This window comes from Orcinus orca, chromosome 1 (assembly GCF_937001465.1).
Source record: "Orcinus orca chromosome 1, mOrcOrc1.1, whole genome shotgun sequence".
Classification (NCBI taxonomy): domain Eukaryota; kingdom Metazoa; phylum Chordata; class Mammalia; order Artiodactyla; family Delphinidae; genus Orcinus; species Orcinus orca.
In genome coordinates this window covers 169,198,468-169,225,683 of record NC_064559.1, presented here as the reverse complement: position 1 = coordinate 169,225,683, position 27,216 = coordinate 169,198,468, and the positions used below count along the sequence as shown (strand labels likewise).

At 39.5% G+C, this 27,216-nt stretch overlaps 1 protein-coding gene across 6 annotated transcripts in view; it reads left to right on the top strand.

The window, feature by feature from the left end:
• The window catches only part of ZFYVE9 (zinc finger FYVE-type containing 9), a 186,991-nt gene extending 159,775 nt beyond the window's left edge, over window positions 1-27,216 (top strand). For 4 of the 6 annotated variants that reach the window (XM_049699776.1, XM_004273854.4, XM_004273853.4 and 1 more), the window contains 6 exons: window positions 12,201-12,351; window positions 14,441-14,521; window positions 17,725-17,887; window positions 21,251-21,356; window positions 23,432-23,608; window positions 25,032-27,216. In XM_049699776.1, coding sequence (XP_049555733.1) covers window positions 12,201-12,351; window positions 14,441-14,521; window positions 17,725-17,887; window positions 21,251-21,356; window positions 23,432-23,608; window positions 25,032-25,193 — 840 coding nt within the window. In that variant the 3' untranslated portion in view covers window positions 25,194-27,216. Of the gene's footprint in view, window positions 1-12,200; window positions 12,352-14,440; window positions 14,522-17,724; window positions 17,888-21,250; window positions 21,357-23,431; window positions 23,609-24,622 lie in introns of all 6 variants that reach the window. The other 2 variants (XM_033435526.2, XM_033435527.2) reach the window with 2 other exon arrangements.

Here is a 27,216-nt window from a genome sequence, read left to right as displayed (position 1 = left end):
GTTAGTGGGAATGTAAATTGGTACAGCTACTATGGAGAATATTATGGAGATTCCTCAAAAAAGTAAAGATAGAACTGCCATATGATTCAGCAATTCCACTCCTGGATGTAGATTCGAAGAAAACAAAAACAGTAATTTGAAAATATACATGTACCCCAATGTTCATAGCAGCATAATTTACAGTAGCCAAGATATAGAAGCAACCTAAGTGTCCATGAACAGATGGATGGATAAAGAAGATGTGATACATAGATATATCTCTTTATCTGTCTATCTATCTGTCTATCTATGTAATGGAGTATTACTCGGCCATGAGAAAGAATGAAATTCTGCCATTTACAACAACATGGACGGACCGAGAGGGTATTATGCATAGTGAAATACGTCAGACAGAGAAAGACAAATACTGTAATGCTATCACTTGTATGTGGAATCTAAAAAATAAAACAAACCAATGAATATAACCAAACAGAAACAGACTCACAGATATAGAGAATAAACTAGGAAGAGGGGAGTGGGGAGTGGCAAGATATGGGTAGGGGAGTAAGGAGGTACAAACTACTGTCTATAAAATAAATAAGACTAGAAGGATATATTGTACAGCACAGGGAAATATAGTCACTATTTTATAAACTTTAAATGCAGTATAATCTATAAAATATTGAATCACTGTTGCACACCTGAAACTAATATTGTAAATCACCTATACTTCAATTAAAAAATAGTAAAAACACAAATTAACATTATGAGATGTGAGAGAGAGGGATATCATTACAAGTCCTGTAAATAGTAAGAAGACATTAGGGCATATTATGAACACATTTATGCTAATACATGTCCAACTTGGAGAAAATGGACAAATCCTTTGAACATCAACTTTCATACCTCTGTCAAGAAAAAATAGGTAGCTGGAATAGCCCTGCGTCCATTGAAAGAGTTGAATTTATTATTATAAACCTTTTCACAAAGAAAAGCCCAGGTCTAGATATGTTCACTGGTGACTTTTACAAAATGAAGGAAGAAATAACACCAGTTCTATACACTCTTAGAAAATAGATGAGGAGGGAATCTCTTTCGATGGGGCCTTCATTACACTAGTATCAAAACTAGAAAAAAAATTGGAAGAAATGAAAACTGCAGACCTATATCCCTCATAGGTGGTTGCATAAATACATAACAAGTTTTTAGTATATCCAATTCAGTAATACACAAAATAATAAGGTACTTCATGACTAAATGGGGCTTATTCCAAATATGCTAAATTGCTTTAACATTCAAAAAATCAATCTGTAACTCAGCATATTAACAGGACAGAAAGGAAAAACACGTTAAAAGAAAAAGCTGCTGCAGAAAAAGCATTTGATGAACTCATACTTCCATTCAATCTCTCTCTCCCCCACACCCTCTCTCTCTCTATATATATATAGAGAGATATCTATCTATCTATGTGTATGTGTGTATATATATATATATATATATATATATATGTATCAGCAGTTTAAAAATAGAAGAGAACTTTTACAATCTAATAAAGAGAATTTATGAAAAACTTAAAATTAATATATCTAACAGTGACTTGATTGACTGGTTCTTCTTTAAGATTGGGAACAAGGAGATGATGTCTACTCTTATTTCTATTTAGCATTTCAGTGGATCTTCTAGCCAATGTAATAAGGCAATAAAACAAAATTAGAGGAATACAGATGAAAAAAAGAAGTAAGATTGTCTTTATTCACAGATAACATGATTGTCTATGTAGGAAATTCTAAAGAATTTACAGAATAGTACTAGATGTGGTCCAATGAATTTATCAGAGTTGCAAAATCATTGTGTAAAAGTCAACTGTATTTCTGTATACTAACAATCAGAAATTGGAATTTAAAAAAAATACAGTAGGGCTTCCCTGGTGGCACAGTGGTTAAGAATATGCCTGCTAATGCAGGGGACATGGGTTCGAGCCCTGGTCTGGGAAGATCCCACATGCCGTGGAGCAGCTAAGCCCGTGTGCCACAACTACTGAGCCTGTGCTCTAGAGCCTGCAAGCCACAACTACTGAACCCCGCAGGCCTAGAGCCCATGCTCCGCAACAAGAGAAGCCACTGCAGTGAGAAGCCCACACACCGCAACAAAGAGTAGCCCCCGCTTGCCGCAACTAGAGAAAGCCCATGTGCAGCAAGACCCAATGCAGCCAAAAATAAATAAATAAATTGTTTTAAAAAACAATACTATTTTCATACACTGAAAACTACAGAATATTGCTAAGAGAAATTGAAGACCCAAATAAGTGAAGAGATATACTATATTTATGAATCAGAAGACTCAATATTGTTAAGATGTCATTTCTCCCGGAATTGATTCATAGCTTCAATACAGACCCAATCAAAATACCAGCAGGCTGTTTCAAAATAGAAACTGAGACACTGATTCTAAAATATATATGGAGATGCAAAAAATCTAGAATAGCTGAGACAACTTTGAAAAAGAACATAATTCAAAGACTTACACTACCTGATGTTAACGCTTATTTTAAAGGTAGGTTAATCAAGACAGTATGGTTTTGGTATAATATGTATTTCTAGATTGGTGGAACAGAGTAGAGTGATTTCAAATGCTGTTTATATGGGTATATACACATACCAAAATTCATCAGATTGTACACTTTAAATATGTACTGAATATGTACATTTTGCCAACTATTTTAAATATAACTAAAAAATAACAAAAATTTTCAAGAAATGTAGTGGACATTCAAACTTTCATCATGTCACAGGGGGAATAGAGCCAAAGAGTTAACCTCATGTCAAAGTTTCAAGCAAAAAGGAACAAAATTGTATTAATTCTTTACTCAAAACCAGAGAGAAATAGAGAAATTTATATTGGTTGTGATATAATGCAAGAATCTGTGAAGTTGTATATCTATGTAATCCCTGTCTTGTATAATTTAGGCTGAATGGCCTCTTGAGATTCTTTTCCCTGTGTAATTCTAAAATCAGAGTTTTGGTTTATTTTAGTTCAAAGCTACACATACTCTTCAGAGAAATGTGAAGTTACAAAAGCATAATTTTAAAGGTTCATTGTAGCACAAATAAAAACAGATGGCCCTAAAATCTGCTTAAGGAATGTTTTATTTTCTGGCCCTCAAGGAATACATTTCTTTTCTCTTGGGATGGAGGAACTGATAGTCTTCTTTTCAAAAGAATGAAAGGAGTTGGTGAAAACTGCTCTGGAAAATAGTGCAGAGGAAGGAGGTGCTGTTCCATTGATTATTAGCATAGCTGTTCCCAGTGTTATACATGGAAGACAGTATTTAACCACAGGTTAAATGAAAATATAAGGATCCCCAAGAAGGAGCCCTGGCTGCTCTCCCTCCAGTGACTGCACCAGGAGGTCACTGCTGAACACTGCATGTTCAGAGTAAGATTGTCTTCCCCTCCCTCCAGTGTCACTGCATGCCCATTGATAGGGGTGAACAGTGGCTTCAGAATGCTGTTTCTAGCCAAACCCCTGGCCTTCCCTATCTCCCAGCACTTACAAGCTTGCTGCCACTTTTGGCTTTGAGACTACCAGCTCTAATCTCATTGTGTTCAAGCACCACAAGAAACCCTGGACTCCTTCGGCATCCCTCATCTCCCACAATTTAATTTCTATCTCTGTACATCCCTCTTTCTGACCCCATATTTCACTCATTTTGAAAAACTCAAGGACTCAGTCCCTCTAAGTTTTATTTGTCTCTATCCATTTCCTTGGTGAGCTATCCAGTCTCCTGGCCTTAAATACTGTCTCTATACTGATGTTGTCTTCCAAATATCTTCCTTCAGCCTGACTGTCTTCCCTGTTTTGTTAGACTTGAGGGTCTTTTTTAAAAATTAATTAATTAATTAACTTTGTTGGCTGTGCCACGTGGCTTGCAGGATCTTAGTTCCCTGACCAGGGATTAAACCCCAGCCACGGCAGTGGAAGCTTGGAATCCTAACCACTAGGCTACCAGGGAACTCCTCGACTTGAGTGTCTTCTTGCGCACTTGACATCTCTACTTACATAGGCATCTCAAGCTTAGCAAGTTCAATTCTGACTTCCTGATCTTCCCTCAAAACCTCCTCTTCTTGTAGTCTTCCCTAAGTTAATGGCAGTGCCATCCTTCCAGTTACCAGGCTTAAAACTTTGGAGTCATCTTTAAGGCTTCTTTCATATTCTGTGTCCAGTCTGTTAGGAAATTCTTCTGGCTCTACCTTCCAAATATATCTGGAACCCAACCACCCCTCAATCCTTGGGCCAGTCTTGGTCTAAGTTAATCTTGGATTTGTGTAGTGGTCTCCTAACTGGTCTTTTTTTTTCATTATTTTTAACATCTTTATTAGAGTATAATTGCTTTACAATGGCATGTTAGTTTCTGCTTTATAACAAAGTGAATCAGCTATACATATACATATATCCCCATATCTCCTCCCTCTTGGCGTCTCCCTCCCACCCTCCTTATCCCACCCCTCTAGGTGGTCTCAAAGTACCAAGCTGATCTCCCTGTGCTATGTGGCTGGTTCCCACTAGCTATCTGTTTTACATTTGGTAGGGTATATATGTCAATGCCACTCTCTCACTTTCTCCCAGCTTGCCCTTCCCACTCCCCATGTCCTCAAATACATTCTCTATGTCTGTGTCTTTATTCCTGCCCTGCCCCTAGGTTCTTCAGAACCATTTTCTTTTTGATTCCATATATGTGTGTTAGCATACAGTAGTTGTTTTTCTCTTTCTGACTTACTTCACTCTGTATGACAGTCTCTAGGTCCATCTACCTCACTATAAATAATTCAATTTTGTTTCTTTTTCCATTGTATATATGTGCCACATCTTCTTTATCCATTCATCTGTCGATGGACACTTAGGTTGCTTCTGTGTCCTGGCTATTGCAAATAGTGCTGCAGTGAACATTGTGGTACGTGACTCTTTTTGAATTATGGTTTTCTCAGAGTATATGCCCAGTAGGGGGACTGCTGGGTCATATGGTAGTTCTATTTTTAGTTTTTTAAGGAACCTCCATACTGTTCCACATAGTGGCTATATCAATTTACATTCCCACCAACAGTGCAAGAGGGTTCCCTTTACTCCACACCCTCTCCAGCATTTATTGTTTGTAGATTTTTTGATGGTGGCCATTCTGACTGGTGTGAGGTGATACCTCATTGTAGTTTTGTTTTTCTTTAATGATTAGTGATGTTGAACATCCTTTCATGTCTAACTGGTCTTCTTATTGGTAGCCTTTCCCCCATCAGTTTATTTTCAACACAGCAGCCCAAGTGATCCTGTTAAAACTAAGTCAAATCATGTCACTCCTCTGCTCAAAATTCTTCAAAGATCTTTCATACCAGTCAGAACTATCACTGAAGTCTTCTATAGCATTTGTACTTCTTAAACCATTACCTGTCTAACCTAACTTCTTATACCTCTCCTTTTCCAGTCACATTGTCCTTAATTAATGTTCCTTGAAACTGCCCGGCTTGCTAACATGCTACAACCACACAGCCATTGCACCAGCTATTCTAAATGCCTGTAAGGCTCTTCCTTACATATTCCCATGGCTTTTCCCTCACTTTTCAGTAAGACCTCTTCTAAGTATCCAATATTAAATTGCACTAGCCAGTACTCCTAGTCCTCCTTCATGCTTTATTTTTCTGTATAGCACTTATCAATGTCTAACATTTAAAGTATTTTACTTATTTATTTAATTTTTTTCCTCCCCCTTTACACACAAGAATCTAAGTTCTGTGAGGGAAGATTTGTTTGTTCACACTGAATAAACCAAGTACTAACACAGTGCCTGGTACCCATTAGATGCTCATTGAGTATTTGGTACATGAATGAGTGAAGGTTCATGGTTCATGATATGTAGACCCATATACCTGGAAGGTAGATGCCAGGTTCTAGACACAAGTGAACCCGAGCTAACTGGAAGGACAAATATTTATATCGTCCCTAAATATCTCCAGGGAAGGATATTCCTCCACCTGTCCCATTGTTATTCATTTCGGTGTTCCTTTCTCAGTTCTGTTTCTCTTCCTTTACTCATGCTTTTCTCTTTATCCAAAGTGTTCTTCCTCTGTACCTGATTTCAAAACCAATTCAAATGTTAAAGCTTTTAGGAAGCCTTCCTATAATTCTCCATTTTCCAGACAGTATCACTCCTTCTTTCCTCTGTTCCCATCTTTTTTTTGGGGGGGCCGCCTTTTCAGATTATTCTAAGCTGTAATGATTTCTGTTTCCTCTAAGTTTGTATAATATATTAATATTTGTACATCTTTTACATTCTTTTTTAAAGTTTCTTTCTTTTTTTTTTTTTTTTTTCCACCATGAGGCTTGCAGGATCTTAGTTCTCCGACCAGGGATCGAACCTGGGCCCCGGCAGTGAAAGCATCAAGTCCTAACCACTAAACCACCAGGGAATTCCCCTAGAACTATATTTTTTTAATTGGTTTTTGTGATTGTGTGAATGGTTAGACTCTGGGGGTGGGAAACACAGGAGAATAAAGCTTATGTACTGCTTCACTTGGTATGTTAAAATGGTCCTTTTGATATAAGACCAAAATAGAATTTAGGTCAGTGCCTGGCTCATGGTTGGCACTTCATAGATGTTATCGATTTTGCACATACTGTTGTTACAGAAGTTGCTTCCTGCCTTTTATCAGTATGTCATTGTCACTAATTTGTGAGCTCTTAGGAAGGTCTGAATCCCATTATCTCATAAGATGTACTCAATTGAATTATTTGCTGCTGACTTGAAGGTTGCTTTACAATTTTATAAGCAGTGTGGAGGAGATGAGCATACAAATTTTATTTAACAAACACTCGAGCTTATTATGCTCTTGGTGCTGTTCTAAGCACTTTATTAATATTAATTTGTTTAGTCCTCATCACATGAAATAGTTACTTTTTTAAATTTATTTTTATGTATTTATTTTTGGCTGCATTTGGGTCTTCGTGGCTGCGTGCAGGCTTTTTCTAGTTGTGGCGGGCAGGGGCTACTCTTCGTTGCAGTGCATGAGCTTCTCATTGTGGTGGTTTCTCGCGTTGCAGAGCACGGGCTCTAGGTGCTCAGGCTCAGTAGTTGTGGCTCACAGGCTCTAGAACACAGGCTCAGTAGTTGTGGTGCACAGGCTTAGTTGCTTCGTGGCATGTGGGATCTTCCCAGACCAGGGCTCGAAACCATGTCCCCTGTATTGGCAGGCGGATTCTTTTTTTCTTTTTTAATTTATTTATTTATTTTTGGCTGCTTTGGGTCTTTGTTGCTGCATGTGGGCTTTCTCTAGTTGCAGCGAGTGGGGGCTACTCTTCATTGTGGTGTGCAGGCTTCTCATTGCAGTGGCTTCTCTTGTTGCGGAGCACGGGCTCTAGGTGCACGGGCTTCAGTAGTTGTGGCATGTGGGCTCAGTACTTGTGGCTCGCAGGCTCTAGAGCACAGGCTCAGTAGTTGTGGTGCACGGGCTTAGTTGCTCCGTGGCATGTGGGATCTTCCCGGACCAGGGCTCGAACCCGTGTCCCCTGCATTGGCAAGCGGATTCTTAACCACTGCACCACCAGGGAAGCCCCCAGGCGGATTCTTAACCACTGCACTACCAGGGAATTCCCATGAAATAGTTACTTTTATTATCCCATTTTACAGAGGAAGAAATTGGGGCACAGAGAAATCAAGTAACTTACCCAGTGACATACAGCTAGTTAGTAGCAAAGCCGGGATTGAAATATAGGCAGTCTGGCTTGAATCCTTGCTATTAATCAGATCCAGGACTGAATGTGGATGATGCCATGTAAGAAATGCAAAGAATGTGCTATGGCAGTTCAAAGAAGGGAGTGATCACATTAGTGTCTGATAGGGAATTAAAGAAGGCTATATGCAGGAGTTGGTGTTTTTCCTAAGCCTTGATTTGGAGTCAGCTTTTTCAGGTGCTTGGATATGGGAGAAGAAAAGGGAGACTAAAAAATAGCATATGCTAAAGCTCAGAGATGGAAAATGGAAGCAATCCTGCTTGTAAGGATACAGTAGGAAGAGAGATAAGACAAGAAAGTTGGTTTGGGGTTAGAGCATAGGACGCTTGCGATTTGAAGGGAGGACAAGGTGGGGAAGATGTGATATGATCAGAGCTGTGCTTTGTAAATGTGGGAACATTCTGTGTGGACTAAAAATTAATCAGTCAGTCTAAGAAAGAAAAGAAAAATTTTATTTGAGCCAAATTGAGGATTATAACCCAGAACAGCATCTCAGAAAGCTCTGAGAAATGATATGCCCATTAGAATTCAAAGCACAATTATAAGTTTTTTGAGACAGAGTGCTGTACACTAAATGACATATTACTGACAATTTACACAATCCAGATCTGCAAAAAATGGCCCCCTTACAAGATCCAGAAGCAATGTTATCTTTTAAGTGGTCTTGTTGGAGCTAGGAGAATGTTGCATTCATGGTTAAGCAGGTATTTCTGCCAGTGGGGAGGTTTGGTGGATGCATAATGCCGATTCACAGTGCACAGTAGTAGAGGGGAGAGAGGAAGCCAAAAGGCAGAGAGAATTTTTTATGTTTAAATTTTTCTTGTGTTGCCATAAACTATGAATTTTATTTCACATGTGGAATGAGTCAGTGCTGCTAGAGACTGACTATAGATAAAACAGTTTTAAAGTTGTTATTATATCCAGAAAAGAGGTAATTGGTCTTGAACTGCAGTGACAATAGTGATAGGTCAAGAGATATTACAGAATTTGAATTGACAGAGCAGAGAAATGGCACAAATAAAATGGAAAATCCAGTATTTATATCATCATATGACAAGTGTAAGTTTATTTTATGTTCAGTAAGATCCTTTGAATATCTGGAAAATTCTCCTTTTGGTATAAGTGAACATAGTTTTAAGAGAAAAAAATCTGTTCATTCATTTCTAAAAAAATACGAAGTTTTTAAAATCTCATTGGGCTTGAAATTGACATCCAGGGAAATGATTTTCTTAGAGGCTAGCTAATTTATTCAGAATGTCTGAATCAAAAATATTTATTTATTAAAAAAAATTTTTTGGCCATGCCGTGCAGCTTGCAGGATCTTAGTTCCCAGACCAGGAATTGAACCAAGGCTTGCAAGTGAGAGCGCTGAGTCCTAACCACTGGACTGCCAGGGAATTCCTGAAAATATTTTTAATCTGTTCAATGTAGACAAAATTAGAAACCACTTTAGCCTAATGATTTGGAAGAAACGATGGATATATTTTTTTAGAATTGCTGTATATGATTGTAGCCGTTTCCCTCATGTGATACAAGTGTAAATTGCAAATGAGAACCTAAATTAGTCTATCTATTGACTTCCCTAAGTAGGAATCTTCTAGCTGACTTATCTTATTTGCAAAAACTTATTTAAAAGTAATCTTTGGAAAACCCTGATAGAACTGGTTTGTTTTAATGGGTTGATAAAAGTTAGTGTGAGAGGAATATTTAATTATTGTTTGGATGCCTCTGGCGATACAGCTATATATCAAAATATTAACTTTGTAAGAGTTATAAACATAACAAAGTCAAACCAGGAGATGATGATATCTCAGAATTGTATCGATACAATACTGAGAAATAAATTTACCAAGGAGGTAAAAGACTTGAAACCTGAAAACTATAAAACTTGTTGAAAGAACTTGAAGAAGACCTAAATAAATGGGAAGACATCTCATGTTCATGTATTGGAAGACTTAATGTTGTTAATATGTCAATACTACCAAAGTGATCTACAGATCCAGTGCAAGCCCTATCAGAATTCCAGTGGCCTTTTTTTTTTTGTAGAAATGGAAAGCCAATATTCAAATTCATTTGGAATTGCAAGGGACTCTGAAGCCAAAATAATCTTGTGAAAGAACAAAATTGGAGCCTACACATTTCCCAATTTCGAAACTTATTGCAAGGCTACAGTAATCAAAATAGTGCGGTATTGGCATGGAATAGAATTAAGGTCCCAGAAATAAATTCACACATTTATGTCCAGTTGATTTTGACAAGCATGCCAAGACTATTTAATGGTGAAAGAATAGTCTTCAACAAATGGTACTAGGACAACTGAATATCCACATATAAAAAGAATTAAGTTGTACCCTTACTTCAAACCATAAACGAAGTTTAACTCAAAATGGATCAATGACCTAAATATAAGAGCTAAATCCATAAAGCTCTTAGAAAAAAACATGAGGATAAGTTTTCATGACCTTTGATTTGGCAGTGGATTTTTAGATATGACACCAAAAGCACAAGCAAAAAAAGAAAAAACTACATAAATTGGACTTAATAAAAATTAAAACCTTTTGTGCATCCAAGGACATTAACAAGAAAGTGAAAAGACAACCAATACAATGGGAGAAAATATTTGCAATCTATATATCTGATAAGGATCTGGTCCCTAGATCTAGAATATGTAAAGAACTCTTATAACTCAACACAAAAGACAAACAATCCAATTTAAAAACGAGCAAAGGACTTGAAGAGACATTTCTCCAAAGAAGATATACAAATGGCCAACAAGCACTTGAAAGATGTTTAATGTCATCAGTCACTAGGGAAATGCAAATCAAAACCACAATGAGGTACTCCTTCATACCTACTAGGATGGCTATAAAAAACAACAAGAACAGTGGAAAATAACAAGTGTTGACAAGGCTGCAGAGAAATTAGAAACCTAGTACACTGTTGGTGGAAATTTTAAATGGTTCATCCACTGTGAAAAACATTTTGGCAGCTCCTCAAAAAGTTAAACATAGAATTACCATATGACCCTGTAATTCTACCCCTAGTATATATTCCGAAGTATTGAAAACAGGTCCTCATAACAAGTACATGTACACACATTTTCATAGTAGCACTATTCACAATAGCCAAAAGGCCGACATAGCCCAAACATTCATGGATGGATGGTTAAACAAATTGTGGTGTATATGCACAATGAAATATTATTCAGCCATAAAAGGGAATGAAGTATTGATATATGCTGTACCATGGATGAGCTCCCAAAACATTATGCTAAGTGAAAGAAGCCAGACACGGTAGTCACATATTATGTGGTTCCATTTATATGAAATATCCAGAATACAGACAGAATGCAGATTGGTGGTTGGAGGGGGGAATGGGAAGAAACTGGTTAATGAGTGAGGGATTTTACTTTGGAATGAATGATGGAAGTGTTTTGGAACTAGATAAGAGTGGTGGTTGAAGAACGTTGTGAATGTACTAAATGCCACTGAGTTGTTCACTTTAAAATGGTTAATTTTATGTCGTGAATTTTATTTCAATACATTTTTTTGAGTATAGTGATACAAGAATATAAAAGGTATCAGAACACTCATCTGCTGTTTTTCACACTGCAGTTTATAATGTAAGAAGAAGAGGGGAGTAAAAGAAAATAAAAGTTTTAAACTAGAGTTTTCAAAAGATCAAAGCCATTTAAAAAGATTGAATTAGAAAGTTGAACAAATGATGACATGAAGGAAAAAATGGGAATAAAAACAAACGAATAAATTATCATTAGCCTGTTTCAACGAGAAGCCAGATTTTAGCATCAAGATGGTATAAGCTCAGATTTATTTACTAGATACAAAGTGGTGGCCGATGAGTTTTTCCAGGTTAGGTTCAGAATTATCACCTTAACTCTCTTTATAAGAACAAAGCAAAATATTAGTAAGTGATTTCATTGAAGATATCAAACATAAGTTAATAAAACTAAGAAATAATGGAGTTCATATATTTGTAGAGGAAAGCACTCCTTTGTATGGATGTAGAAAAAGAAGGCAAGATAGACTTAAATATGGGACATTCTTTTGACTTAGAATTTCAGTGTATATATATTCTCAGAGAATCCAGTGGATAGGAGAAACTATTGTAATTAGCTAAACTAATTTTAGTTACTTGCGTTTAGTGCAGCAATAAAAAGACAGAAAATGAATGCAAAATGTCATGTGTTTGGGTTGTAATATAAATCACCTATAAACTACAGAGAGAATTCAACAAGTATGTGAATTTTTACTAATAGTGACTGATTTTTCACTTTGTTTTCATTATTTGGTAGCTCCTTTGTCACTTTAATTAAATAATAATATTCTCTTTTGTCTTTGAGAAGTTGTGGAGTGGTGCTATGTCAGACACACCAAAAAATGCCCATTCTTGGCAGAATAAGAAAGTTAGCCTTTCTTTGATTGCAGATGATGAAAGCCATGAACAAGTCCAATGAGCATGTCCTGGCAGGAGGTGCCTGCTTCAATGAGAAGGCAGACTCTCATCTCGTGTGTGTCCAGAATGATGATGGCAACTATCAGACCCAGGCTATCAGTATTCACAATCAACCCAGAAAGGGTGAGTGTTTGAGCTGATTGAGGTTATAAGAATGGAAGATTGTACTGGAACTGGAGAGTTGGATATGTCAGCCCCATAACACTCACTGTCAGAATAGGTGACCACAGTTTGATTAAATTAACCTTTCCAAGCTTATTCTTTAGGAGTATGTTGACTACCCAGACTTAGAGTTGCAAATGGGATCTCTGTTATTGAGGGGAGCATCTTGAAAATACTGCCTCAGGATACTGACAGAGCCAGCATTGATATTTGAAGGTAGAAGACTAGGCCCCATGGTGAGAATATGCTTAGGTGGATTTAGAGCTTTTTGAATGACCATACCCAAAGAACGTTAATTAAATTAATAGGTTGACAGGATTCTGAAGGAAGCCTTCCAGATTCGGTGGTACTCAGAATGTGGTCTCATCACTTAGAAGATTGTTAGAGATGAAGACTCCATACCCCATTTCTGCTAAGTCAGAATTTGTGTTTTAACACAATTGCTGTGTTATTCAAATACACATGAGAATTTAAGAAGCATTGCTCAATGTGCCATTTCCTAAAGTGTCTTATCAGCTTCTATGGTTTTTTAAAATATTCACATAAATAAATAAAAGTTTAGCTTATTATATTAGACTGAGAAATCCTATGTTAAACAAGTTTAAGCAGATTTCTTTACTGCAGGACTTTTCAGAGCCTTTAACAAACTGATGTGTATTGTGATTTTACAAAAGCAGGATAGTGCCTAGACCTTCCCAAATTTATTTGACCATGAATCTTTTTTCCCCTCAGAATATCTCCTAAAACTAGCTTTCTTTAGTATGCTTTATGAAATACTTCTCTAGTAGACATACTGTAGGTCATTGTCTTCAGTGTATTTTTTAAATCAGTTGTTTAGTAAAGGCGTAAAAGGTACTGAGCACATGTATATTCAAATATACTATCTAAAATAGGTTGGTGATAAATCCACTATGCTCCCTATTAGTCAAATCATGTCTATAATATTTGAATAAGTTCTGGATATCATTAACGTAATTGGTGATAAAACTAGAAGGTCTTTAGAGGATGATTCAAGGCCTGTGAGATGTTTAGAAACTAGGTCAAAGGAAGACCTCTTGAATAAAGTATAAATGTTTAACCTGGAAAAGTACAGATTGAAAGAGGGTGAAAAATAGCTATCTCTATTTTTAAGGTTTTCTATTATGTGGAAACAATATTCAACTTACTCTCTATAGCTGCAAAAGACCAAAACCAGCACCAGTGGGTGAAAGCTACAAGGATCTAGATTTGGGCTCAATTTGAGAGCACACTCTGTAACACTGAGAGCTATCCAGAAATAGAAATGGTTGCCTTGTGCTTTGTGGGCTCCCTGTCACTAGGAGTCTCTGACAAAGGCTGGATCACCTACCCATTAGAGATACTGTAGGGCCAATGGGTAGGAAGGTGGAATAGCTCAGTCCAGTTTAAGATGTGGAGAAATAAAAAGTGTAGTGCAGTTTTCATAAAGCTAAATGTAATTAAATATCCTTTCTTTCATGAAGAGGTGTTTGTCTTTTAAATAGGTGTTTGTTTTTTTAATAGCTCCACTTGGTAAATAAAATAGTTGGCAACCATATCTCCATATTCAAAATATATTTGATCTAAAAAAAGCAATGAATTAGATCAGGGGTCAGCAAACTTTTCCTGTGAATATGATAAATATTTTAGGCTTTGCAGGCCTGTGGTCTTTGTCGCCAACACTCTGGCATCATACTTCAAGAACAGCCATAGACAATATGTAAATGAATGGATATGGCTGTGTTCAAATAAAATTTTGTTTACAAAAACAAGCTGCAGACCAAGCCCTAGTCATGACCACTAAGATTTCTTTGCTTCTTGATTGAAGGAAGCACAAAACAGAATGGGAGAGTATATCTTAAAACCTCATTCTCTAAGCTATCATTAGTATTTGAATTATTGGTTACTTGTGTATTGTGGTGTGTAGAGTCGGTGTTTTTTGTTTTCTGTATGATGATGGTTGGAGTCCCCAACTACCAAATATTTCATTATTATTTTCAACCCCTCCAACTCAGAGTCTTTCTTCATTAAACTATTTCTATTGCTATTTTAGTGACTGGTGCCAGTTTCTTTGTGTTCAGTGGCGCTCTGAAATCCTCTTCAGGATATCTTGCCAAGTCCAGTATTGTGGAAGGTAAAGAATGAGTTATTTACTGCATGTACATTAGTTCAGTCCTAACTGTACAACTGAAAAACAAGGGACATTAAAGGAAGCCTTGGGCTTCCCTTGTGGCACAGTGGTTGGGAGTCTGCCTGCTGATGCAGGGGACGTGGGTTCGTGCCCCGGTCCGGGAGGATCCCACACGCCGCGGAGCGGCTGGGCCCATGGGCCATGGCCTCTGGACCTGCGCGTCCGGGGCCTGTGCTCCGCAGCGGAAGGGGCCGCAGTGGTGAGGGGCCTGCGTACCGCAAAAAACAAAACAAAACAAAACAAACAAACAAAAAAGGAAGCCGTGTCACTTTTGCTGTAGACATTGTTTTTCTTTTTTGGATTGACGTCTAATTCCAGCTAGTCTCATTTTGACAGTGCTACCTGTCAACTCTAAACAAATGAATTAATCTGAGTACTTTCTTTTTTTTAAATAAATTTATGTATGTGTGTATTTATTTATTTATTTATTTATGGCTGCATTGGGTCTTCATTGCTGCATGTGGGCTTTCTCTCTAGTTGTGGCGAGCAGGGGCTACTCTTCCTTGCGGTGCGCGGGCTTCTCATTGCAGTGGCTTCTGTTGTTGCAGAGCACAGGCTCTAGGCACATGGGCTTCAGTAGTTTGTGGCACACGGCCTAAGTAGTTGTGGCTCGCAGGCTCTAGAGCACAGGCTCAGTAGTTGTGGCACAGGGCTTAGTTGCTCCGTGGCATGTGGGATCTTCCCGAACCAGGGCTCGAACCCGTGTCCCCTGCATCGGCAGGCAGACTCCCAACCACTGCACCACCAGGGAAGTCCTGCCATAGACTTCTGACTCCTATTATTTATTCAATAGCATCTCACTCTACAGCTAATTAAAACTGTCATAAGGTTGCCTAGCTCTCCAAAGAAGGGAGTAAGTGGTAGAGGTATCATGGGACACCGACATAAAAGTTAAGAGATGGCTTTTCAGAGCTCTGGAATAAGGTGCCCAAAGGGTCATAGTCTGAATTCAGATATATCACTGGTGTGAATCTGTAAATATGTAGATGAAGTTCAGCCCCAATTACCCACAAGAATGCTGCAATCACCATTTGGTGTACAGAATGGGATTCATTTGCTGCTGGTTTGCTATAATTGACGTGAAAAGTTAATTAAGTGAAATTTAATGAAAGGCTAATGAGCATATTGGTTATTTTCTTTAATTGATTTTTGTAACTTATTTTATTGAAGTTTAGTTGATTTATAATGTATTAATTTCTGCTGTACAGCAAAGTGATTCAGATATAATACACACACACACACACACACACACACACACACATACATTCTTTTTCATATTCTTTTCCATTATGGTTTATCACAGGATATTTATTTTCTTTGTCAACTATTCTTCACTTTTTTTTGATCTAGTTTACTCTTGTTGTATAACAAATTAAACCAGAATTTAATGGCTCAAAACAACTATTTTATCATGCTCACTGATTCCTCTGGGTCTGCCCTTGACAGGGCAATGCAGGGTTGGCTTGACCCTGCTCAGTGATGTCTGGGGCCTCAGTTGGGATAGCTTGAAGGTTGGTAGTTACTTGATGGCCGGGAGCTAGAATTATCTGAAAGTTTTTTGACTCACAAGTCTGGGGCCTGTGCTGGGATGATTTAAAGACTAGGAGTAATGACCAGAGTCCTTATCATCGGACTCCTTAGCATGCTGCCTTGGGATAGTTGGACTTATTACATGGTGGCTCAGAACTCCCAAGCACAAGTGCTCCAGCACAAGGCAGCAGCCGCACTGGTTTTTATGACCCAGCCTTGAAAGTCACACAGTGTCATTTCCACCATCCTCTAGTGTTGGAAGTGGTCATAAGCCTGCTCGAAGGGAGAGAAGTTAGACTCCATTTCTTGATGGGGAAATGGTAAGGTAGCATTGTAGAAAAGCATGTGAGACGGGACATATAGTGGTCATCTTTGGAAAATATAGTCTGCACACACAATGACAGGTTTTCATTTCCACAGTAGCTTACTCCAGTACCCTAAGGGCAGTTTTTCCTGAGGGTAGATTCCATTGTGTTAACTGAAATACATAGATAATCTTATGTGTGTTAAAAGAGATTGACTTTGATCTCCTCTATTGGTAAACTTAATAAGACAGCAAGTGAAGAGCAAAGTATGCTATTATACTACATAGCAGAAACACTCTATTAAGAAATTAAGATATCTAGGAGCTAAGCAGTTCTTTGGTCTTAAATGACTGATTAATGCCTATGTGATCAAATATTGACTACCTTTGAAATTGTGTCTTTATAAGGTGATTAAAAAGCACACCTTCAATGTTGTCAAAATGATAAATTGAACTGACACAGATTCTTACAAATGCAAAGCAATGTATTTAAAAGTTATATTTATGTCTTTGGGTTGGGAATTTCTTAGGCCTTACACTTCAATGTGTGTGTGTGTGTGTGTGTGTGTGTGTGTCAGTAGAGTAATTAGCTGCCTATTTATGAAATTTTTATTGAAGCTCTTTAGAAATTATCTTAGCTGAGAAAATTTTGTGTCAGCGAAGCAGGGTAATTGCTCAGCATGTGACAACTTTCTCCCTCAATTTCAGTATTTGCCTTTGACTCAGCTAGGTAGCAGCCCCAAAATAGTTATCATCTGTTGGCTACATGGTAGCCCATATAAGACACATGTGGTAGGTTTGCCTTATTGCTAGTCAATAAATGGATTTATTCCCCATCCCACTGCTGTTGTTTATTCAGTGATTTATTTTCAAACACTTACTGGCTTTCACTGTATGCAGTCTTAGTAAGGCGAGAGATGCAAACGAATAAATATGATCAGAGCATGATAGATGCATCAGTGGAAATACGAACAAAATCCTCTGTGTGTCCAAAAGAGGGACTTGACCATGTGTAAGTTTTCCCTTTGAGCAGTCTCAGGACAAACTTTGTTGTGCCTGAAGTGAAATCAACAGGCAAGTGTTTGAAGCAGAATCCATCCATCTTGGCATTTGCTCCTCATAACACTTTCAATGAGTAAGAGGTTCAGCTCAAAGAACAAAACCTCTTTGTATCTGTCAGCTTCAGAAAACAGAACAGAGTTTTACATTTAATCCTAGAGGGATTTGCTAGATGCCAGGTACAGGGTTTCACCTGCCCTTCTACCTGGCTTTGCATTGTTTCCATCTGTATTGTCTTGGTGCTGATTCTCAGATGGCGTTATGGTCCAGATCACTGCAGAGAACATGGATGCCTTGAGGCAGGCGCTGCGGGAGATGAAGGACTTCACCATCACCTGTGGCAAGGCAGATGCCGAGGATCCCCAGGAGCACATCCACATCCAGTGGGTGGATGACGACAAGAATGTCAACAAGGGGTAAATGCGGCGACCTTCCCCCCTTGTGGCATTTCGTTATGGGCTAGGCTCTGGGTTTGGTCTATACTGGTGTTTTATAACTTTACTGAAAGCCCTGCCTAAGAAGAAAGGACTGCTTTGTATCATAACATGGAATTTTAAATTTCTGGTTTCTTGGCTTAATTTCTGAAGGAGTTTCTGTGCATATTTTTGAAGGGAGGAGGAGGGAAGGAGTTGATGAAACAAAACAATCCCTTTAAAGTTTTTGAGATAATAGTAAAACCTAAGCCTTTTTTGGTTTACAAAACACTTTTGCGAGTTTTGTTTCATTTAACAACTAGTATTGTTATTTCTGTATTACAGATGAGTAAATAAACACCAAAAGGATAAATGACTCCATAAAGCTAGGAAGTGGCAGGGCTAGGACTGAAAACCACCTCCTTGGGCTTCAAATCCTATACTCTTCTCTAGTACATGGCAACTCTATTCTGATGGTTTAAGCCCAAACCTTGGAGTCATCTTTGACGCTTTTGTCTCACACCCTACCACCTAGTCCAACAGTAAATCCTGTTAGCTTTACTTTAAAATATTTCCAGAATCGTACTACTTCTCACTACCCCTGCTGCCATCATTTGGTCTGCATTATTGCAGTCGCCTCCTAATTGGTTTCATTGTTTCTAGTCTTGGCCTCCTCCTTCCCCCAGCCTAATCAATTTCCAGTACAGCAGCCAGAGCATTGTCACTTCTTTGCTCAAAACCCACCACTGGCTTCCAGTGTCATTCAGGGTAAAAGCCAAAGTCTTTTACGACATACAAGGCCTTACACAATCCCTCCGCCCACTTCTCAGAAGCAACACCTAGCTTCTTGCTCAAATACATCAGCTGTGCTTCTGCCCTCAGACCTTTGTACCTTCTGTTTTCTCAACTTATACCCTGTTCCTATATAGCCACGAGTTGCTCCCTCCCTGCTTCAAGTTTTTTCTAAAATGTCACTTTCTCAATAAGGCCTTCCCTGGCCAGCCTACTACATTATAAGCCTCTCATACACATTTCTTCCCTCCCCTGAATTATATTTAAGAGCACCTATAACTCTCTAACATATATTGTTATTTATTTATTTTATTATATTGCCCCTGGGATGTAAGCTCCATGAGGGCAGAAATTTTTGCTGGTTTATTTACTTCTGTGTCACCAGCACCTAAAACACTGTCCAGCACCAAGCAGTTCTTTTTTTAAAAAATTATTTATTTATTTTTGGCTGCGTTTGGGTCTTCGTTGCTGCGTGCAGGCTTTCTTTAGTTGTGGAGAGCAGGGGCCACTCTTCGCTGCCATGTGCGGGCTTTTCATTGCAGTGGCTTCTCTTGTTGCGGAGCATGGGCTCTAGGCGCAGGCTTCAGTAGTTGTGGCACTCGGGCTCAACAGTTGTGGCTTGCAGGCTCTAGAGCGCAGGCTTAGTAGCTCCGCGGCATGTGGGATCTTCCCAGACCAGGGCTCGAACCCGTGTTCCCTGTATTGGCAGGCGGATTCCCAACCACTGCATCACCAGGGAAGTCCCCCAAGTAGGTTCTTTAAAAAACTGATTAATTGAATAAATATGTCATACTTCATTGTATTAAGCTTTCTCCCATTCATCCTTCAGGCAATAACTCTATGTGTGGGCTTCTGAAAATACAAAAATGAAGTCCACGTGGTCCTTGCTGACAGGTGACTTACTCTGGTTTTGAAGATAGTTATAAATAAGTCCACCAAAGTTCGGAAGATGCTCATAGAAAACTCTATAGGAGACAGTGAAGATAAAAAAGAAATGAGGAACTTGGTAGAGGTGGTCGGGCAGTATTCGGGAATGACTTCCTAGAGGAATGGCTGCTGCTTGAGCTGAGTCTGGTAAGATGAGTAGACATTTGCTGCATAGCTGTGGCAGAGTGGGCATTCCATTCTGAGGGACTAGCAGAAGCAAAGGCAGGTAGAGGGCATTTACAACAAGATTTTTTAAAAAATCGTTTTAAAACCTTTGTTATTGAACAAAAGGAAGCAATTTCTAAATCAATGAGTGTGTTTGCCTACTTTACAAATAACCCTTTATCTTCCCATACTTCCTGGAAAATTTCAAAATCAATTTGTGTTTAATTCTCTATTATATTTGGTTATTAGGTTGATGGTGTGAACTGATGAACAAGTGTCTATATTATCTGTCACAACAAATTCCATGGTTATTAGGACAAAAAAGTTGATAAACTGAAAATCTGATGCCTTAAGGTATTGGTAGCTAACAACAAGTAGGTTGCCCTTTCCTACAGCACGTGCCAGTGGCAGCATCTTAGAACAAAGGACAAGAACTAGTCAGGGAAGACTCTTGAACCCAGGAGTTTAGTTTGCAGTGTGTAGACTGAATGTTTTCCAGCTTGTTCCACAGTGTCAGGGTAGCCTTTCTCAAAAGAGTGTTAATCAACTGAGGCTGCTCTATTTTTGACATTGTCTGATGAGTTAGAAGTTAAACTTCACAGTGGTTAAATAATTTTAATTCAGTCAAATGAAGCAAATCCCAATTTAGGTTAAATTTGACCTTTTGTACATAGAGATTCAAAAACATAAACAGGTTTGAAAATTGTTAGGAAAAGTTTGGAATCTTTGCAACAATTCTTTGGAATCCTCATTGGAAGGAGTATGTATCTCCACGTATTTATACTTGCTGTATTTTGGAGAGGGCACGACCATAAAATGTGGCCTTTCTATTCAGGAATCTAGAAGTGATAATGTAGCACTGAAGGGAGTCTGTTGTGATAGATAATATAGATACATGTTCATCAGTTCACACCAGCACTGTCATAATTAACATACTTGGTCAAATAATTCCTTTACTCAATAAATACTTATTAACTGCCTACATTCCAAGCAGTGTATCAGACCTGGAAATGTAGCACACAGAGGTGAGTATATCGTATACCCTCCCTTTCGGAAGTTCATTTGTGAGGCAAATACGCAGACGTCTGGAGAGTCTGATGTGATGAGTGTCGTCACAGTCAGGAGCGGAGTGCTGTGGCAGAGCCAGGGGAGAGCAGCATCGGTGGGGCTGTGCAGTCACTGAAGGGAGGAATACTGGAAGAAGAGAGCAGGCTTGAGTAAACAGTTTCTTTACATTAAATAACCAGCTCCTGGAATCAGGACTCCTTTGTCATATGTGTGTTCCCTGAATTATTTCAGTGCAGAGGCCCTTCCCTGAGAGCTCTGTTCATGTACATTTTTGTGCAGTGGCTTCTTCTTTTATGATGTTTTACACATGTGTTCAGCAAGGCACCCAGTGTAATTAGTAAAAAGACTTGACAAGAGAAGTGGTTCTTCTAACTTTGAGCTGCTTACATCTCTTTCCTTTTGTCTCTGTTTTAGTGTCATAAGTCCCATAGATGGGAAGTCCATGGAGTCTATAACAAGTGTGAAGATATTCCATGGATCAGAGTATAAAGCAAATGGAAAAGTCATCAGATGGACAGAGGTAAGGAAATGAAACTTGGCATCCTTGACCTCCTTTGAAGACAACTTTTGCTCGGCCCAGAGACACATTCTGGGCTGATTCTGGAGGATAAGAAAAATAAATAAATAAAATCTCTCTGTTTACCTTCTATACTCCAATTCTCTCTGGTCTATCTTAGCTCACTAGAAAGAAATGCACAAAGTGCGGCCTGCAGCAGTCAGACATCTCCTCCCGATGAACTAGTTTTTAGAGATTTGTTCACATTGGAACTCAAGAAGGGTGTATCTCTGAAGGGTGCATACCATCTTTGCTGGATTCTTCAGAAAGCTGGGCTGGTTATGCTGCAGTTATAACTGTCTTGGATAACGCAGTCTTTAAAAAATAGACTTATCTCACCAATAAGAAAACTAAAGCTCAGAAACTAACTTGTCCAAGATTACATGGCGACTAAGTAATGGCTGAGTCCTGATTCAAACCCAGATCTGGCCAACTCCTAAGCTCTTTTCCACTTTATTGTTCCTTAACGTGAAAGCTGTGTTAGAGGCTAACTTGGGAATGAGAGGACAGGGCAGAAACCCTGTATATGTGTACATGTCAGACAAATCAGACAAATCAGAAAGTTTATTTTCTGAGAGTAAACAGGTAGGTCCTGTGTCTCAGCTTCTTTTGAACCTCATTTATACTTGTCTATAAAATAAAGTATTAAATTATAAGATCTCTAGGATTTCTGGCAGCTTTAAAAATCTTATTTTTTTTTTTAAATCTAAGAAGTTCTTTGACTTCTACCTTTTCCATTTTACACACAGGGTAACTGAGGCCAAGGGAGGAGGTTAAATGCCTTACCCAAGTTTACTAGCTGATTCCTGACAACACATAGACTAGAGGTTCTTCAGTTCTTGAGCTGTTGTTCCAAGTGGCTTATCTTTCATACCATGCTTGGTGTTTTCATATGCGGCTGAGTGGTTTTCTCTGCTTGCTTTGTAATGATCATCCCTTTGATATATTTTGAGTAATGCAGGGTCTGGAACATGTAAATGTCTTTATTGCTTACAAAGTAGTTTGACCTGTTTCCTCCTTTTTGCTCCCTAGTAACCCACTGAAGTAGGGAGATGAGAAATGAGAAATTACATAATGAGTAAACAGTCTCAGAGAGACCGGGTGACTTGTGACTTGCCTAATGCTGGTTGCTGGCAGAGCCAGGGCCAGAAGTCTCCTGAGTCCCACTCCAGAGCTCCTTCCATCATTTCATGCTGCCATTCTCACTAGTGCATCGGGCGTAGGGCTTCAGAGTGGCCCCTTTGCAGTATTCTTAGTATAAGCCACTGCTTGAGCAGTAAGCTAGGGCGTGGTATATAGAAGCATTGTGTATTTACGTATCTGTATCTTTTACGTTTTGCTTTTATATCATTTAATTTTTATAATAACCAGAGAGAATAGGTGCTTCCCATTTTACAGAGGCAAGCCGGGCATTAAGAAGCTAAAGGACTTGCTCATGACCCTCCTCTATGTGACTAGGACTCAAGTCTCAGTTCCAAATCTGCTATGCTGCTGCTTGCGCCCAGTGCAGTGCTCAGTTCAAGGACACTGACACAGCTCCGGCCTCAGCAGTGGCAGAGCCATGTGGTGGGAAAAACTGTCTGTGATAAGAGGCAGATTCTGGTCTAGGCCCTGAGCGAGTCACCTCCCTTCTGTGAGTAATCAGTAATATGAAGGTGTTGGGTGACATGATCTATAAGGTCCGTTCTCTTAGAAAGTTGTCCACATATTAGGGATTCCTTTTACAAGTTTACAGTGCAAAATGTAAGCCATTCCTGGTTCTGCGTAGAACATACCATTATGAGCATGGCCATGGCTTTCAGGTAGATAGGCAGATAGCAGCTACCATTTTGTGGATGCAGAGACTGTGAGAGACAGAGGCTGTCTCTTAGATGTAAGATGTCAGTGCCCTACTTTTCTTGGCCCAAGGACCTCGTGGTGTCCGAGGTCTTCCTGCACATCTTAGGGAATCAGGTTGCTCATACACGTGAGTCGGTGTACTCATTTCTTCCTACATCTCCTAGGCACAAGTTTAAAAGTCTCTTTTGTTTGGGGACCAGGTGTTCTTCCTAGAAAATGATGACCAGCACAGTTGCCTGAGTGATCCCGCAGATCACAGCCGACTGACTGAGCATGTTGCCAAGGCTTTTTGTCTTGCTCTGTGTCCCCACCTGAAGCTTCTGAAGGAAGATGGAATGACTAAACTGGGACTACGTGTGACACTTGACTCAGATCAGGTAAAGAGTCTCAGCCTTTGAAGCGGGCCTTGGGCAGTTTTCTGACATGTTTTCTGACATGTGAGTTTTCCTGCTGCAACCCAGAGAGTATAAGTCTCTGGACCTTGGGCCTGACCAGATATAGTATTTAGCCTTCCCTCTGTTGGTAACACAGCTGGATGTGCTGCTTGGTCAGACTCCCTGAACCATTGGAACTCTCTGGCTTCCTCCCCTGAATTCTTGCAAGGACTTTTCTTTTTAGTGTGGGCTAAGAAATGTGTGTGAGGACCGGCCACCTCCGGTGTGAATGACATCAGGGCCAGCCTTTGAGACTCCCCAGCCCCGCCCTTTGGGAATCATTCTGCCTCCTTTAGAGAACAGGTCCTAAGCTGTCCTATATCCTGTCGTTTTCTTAAACTACAGAAGACTTCTGCCGACTGGCCTCTGCAGCTCCCACCCCTTACTGGCAACATTTCCAAGCTAGTTCGTGGCTAGGACTTGAACTATTTCCCCATTGGGTTTCCTGTCAGTTCAGGTCTCCTGTGGCCGGGCTTCCCTCCCTGTCTTACTTATTAACCTTTTTGTATGCTGTTTGTAGCCACAATCCAGTCTTCGTGCACCCTGCCCCCACTTCCTTTCCCCAGTGTCTCTCTCCTGTGGCCTAGCACTCTAATCTCCCTACATTTCTTTTGGATTTTAGATCCATGTGACATGTCCCAGTGTTCTGCTTTGATGCAGAGTTATGTCATTATCAGGGAAAATGTGAAAGGTTATATGTTTGGCTGCATTTCCTGACTAGTCATCAGTCAACAGATACAGTCATTTTCTACTAAAGGTCTTGCCCAGTGCTGTACTAAGCATGTCAAGGTAATACAAATGAGGTATTACGGTCCTTTCTCAAATGGTACTGAAAATCTGGCTGGAGAATTACCGCACATAAAACAATTTAAGAACAAGCATTTTTCTGCTAAATGTGTAGGGCTGTCGAGGGCAGGGGCCCCGTTTACATTCATCCTTGAATTCCTGTGTTTGTAGGTGTTCAGAAGATGGTGTGTGGAAGAATGGATGGAAGAACAAGTGTTCATTTCCTGTTGTGTTAGGGAGTTTACCCAGTATATTTCTCGTTTTAATTTTCACAACCAAAGGTTTACGTATTACTGCTGACATTCCATACCTCTCTGTGTCCCATCCCCCCTTCCTGGGAAACTAAGACCTAACATTAAGTGTCTGGCCCAAGGTCTCACAGCTATCATGTGGCAGAGGCAGGATGAATGATAGGATGGTAAGTGACAATTCAGGGAAGAGAAGGAGAAGTTTGTGTCTACTGCCAGTTCTAGCCCCTGGCCAAGAAGGACATCTTTCCTGCTCAGCCTCCTTGGCCCTCAGCCCTCTGAGAGATCTTCTCTGTCCAGTAACCTCTCATCCCCTTCTTTCTGTGGTGTAGGTTGGCTACCAAGCAGGGAGCAATGGCCAGCCCCTTCCCTCGCAGTACATGAACGATCTGGACAGCGCTTTGGTGCCGGTGATCCATGGAGGGGCCTGCCAGCTCAGTGAGGGCCCCATCGTCATGGAACTCATCTTTTATATTCTGGAAAACATCGCATAGACAGAGAGGACTTCATTTTTTTCTGTTCAGACCTGTTGCAACAGCAGTCATACCCAAATCATTTGCACTTTAGAACTGGAAAATTAAGATTTTGTTAACACTATTAATGGGGGAGGGGGTGGGGTGGGGGTTTGGGGGACGGGGTGGGAAAGGGTGGGTGGGGGGACAGATGTTCCATAATTCTAAGTCTTCTATGCATTGTCCACCGAGAAGATCTGGGCAGCTTCTGTTACTGCACCACAGTTACGCTATCCTTGCAGCTAATCCCCTTCTGTTACTGTTTAGACAAGAGTTCTGCTCCTCTGTTTTAAGACTTACTTTTGGTCTTGTGCTCAGAAATGTTCAGATGGGTACAGCCATCACCAAGGGTGGGGTGGGAGGGCAGAGGGGAAATAAAAAATGAAGCATCAGTCTTGAACTCTTTGTATAGGATGGATATAAAAAGGACAGTTTCACGCTGATCTTGTCCCAGTTACATCACAGCAACTTCAAGTAGGAGTCACACTTAGATTTTTTGTTTTTACTAGATTATTTATTGAAGTGAATCAAAGACCCAAAGGATTATCTCTCTTCTATTCAAGGAAGGGCGACTCAGTGTAAATGAGGTCACCTGGATAGTAGAGCCAATTACAGGATCTCTCAAGATCAGCCAGAGTGGATGAGACACTGAATCGGGCCTTTCTGTGAAAGCTGACAGAATATACCCAAGACATTTTTAGTTATAATATACACTAGAGATATTTTATTTTATGCCATGCCATGCCCTGCCGCTTGCAGGATCTTAGTTCCCTGACCAGGGAATCGAACCTGGGCCCTGGCAGTGAAAGTGCAGAGTCCTAACCACTGGACCACCAGGGAATTCCCTACACCATAGGTATTTAAAAAAATATTTTATTGAGAAATAATTTAAACTTCCAGGAAAGTGGCAAGTTAAAAAGTCCACCACCACCACCACCTATGTATGCTTTACCCAGATTCAGCTATTGTTCACAGATTAACTCATTTGCTTTATCAGTGTTCCTTTCCTTTTCTCTCTCCATAAAAAATTGAGGCACTTGAGAGTAAGTTGCATACATCATAGCCCTTTATCCCTAAATACTTGAATGTTTGTTTCCTAAAAATTAGCACATTTTCTTACATAACCATAGGACAGTTCTCAACTTCGGTGTGATACTTTAACCTAGCATCTGTCCAATAATGTCCTTCACAGCATCTTTCCCCTCCAGTGAAGCTCCCAGCATGATAAGACAGACATGGTAAGTTGCTGTTATGACACCTTTATCTTTTATGTCATTGGTATTTTTGGTGAATAAGGTTCCCCCAACTCATTTCTTAATAGAAAATGCCTCATTTTGCATTCAGTTGGTATTTCCTCATAATTAGGTGAATTACACATTGTTGGCCAGAATCCTACCTAAGTGATGTTGTGTCCTTCTTAGGACACAACAGGGGTCACTTAAGTGACCCACATCAGGGGTCACTTAATGTCCTTCTGCCCCTCACTGATGGTAAATTTTCATCACCTGGTCAAGGCGTGGTCCAGTTTGTCCACTGTATATTTTTCCCCTTGGAACAAATAACCAATATGTGTAGAGATATTTGCAGATCATGCAGATATCTTGCTCACTGAAATTTCCTCTTACAAGTTAGCATTCTCTGATGTTTCCTGTCTGAATTGATCTTTTACTATAATGGCTACAAATGATTTCTCAATTCCAGCGCTTCCTCTACCTTTATCAGTTGCACTTGATTATCTATAAGCAAAAGCCCTTCCTTCTTATTTATTCATGTAATTAGTTTTCATTATGGACTTGGGATTACTTTTTGAATGGTTCTAATTCATTATTTTGGTGCTCAAATGGTCTCAGCTTTGGCCAGAGAGAACCCCTTCAGGTGAGCTCCTACATCCTTGTGACATGCTCCTAACATTTTTCTGAACACTTCCTTTTCTGGCCTAACAAGATGCCCCAGGGCCATCTTGGGCTAACCCTGTCCCAGCCTTGGAATCAGCCTGGTTTTTTTT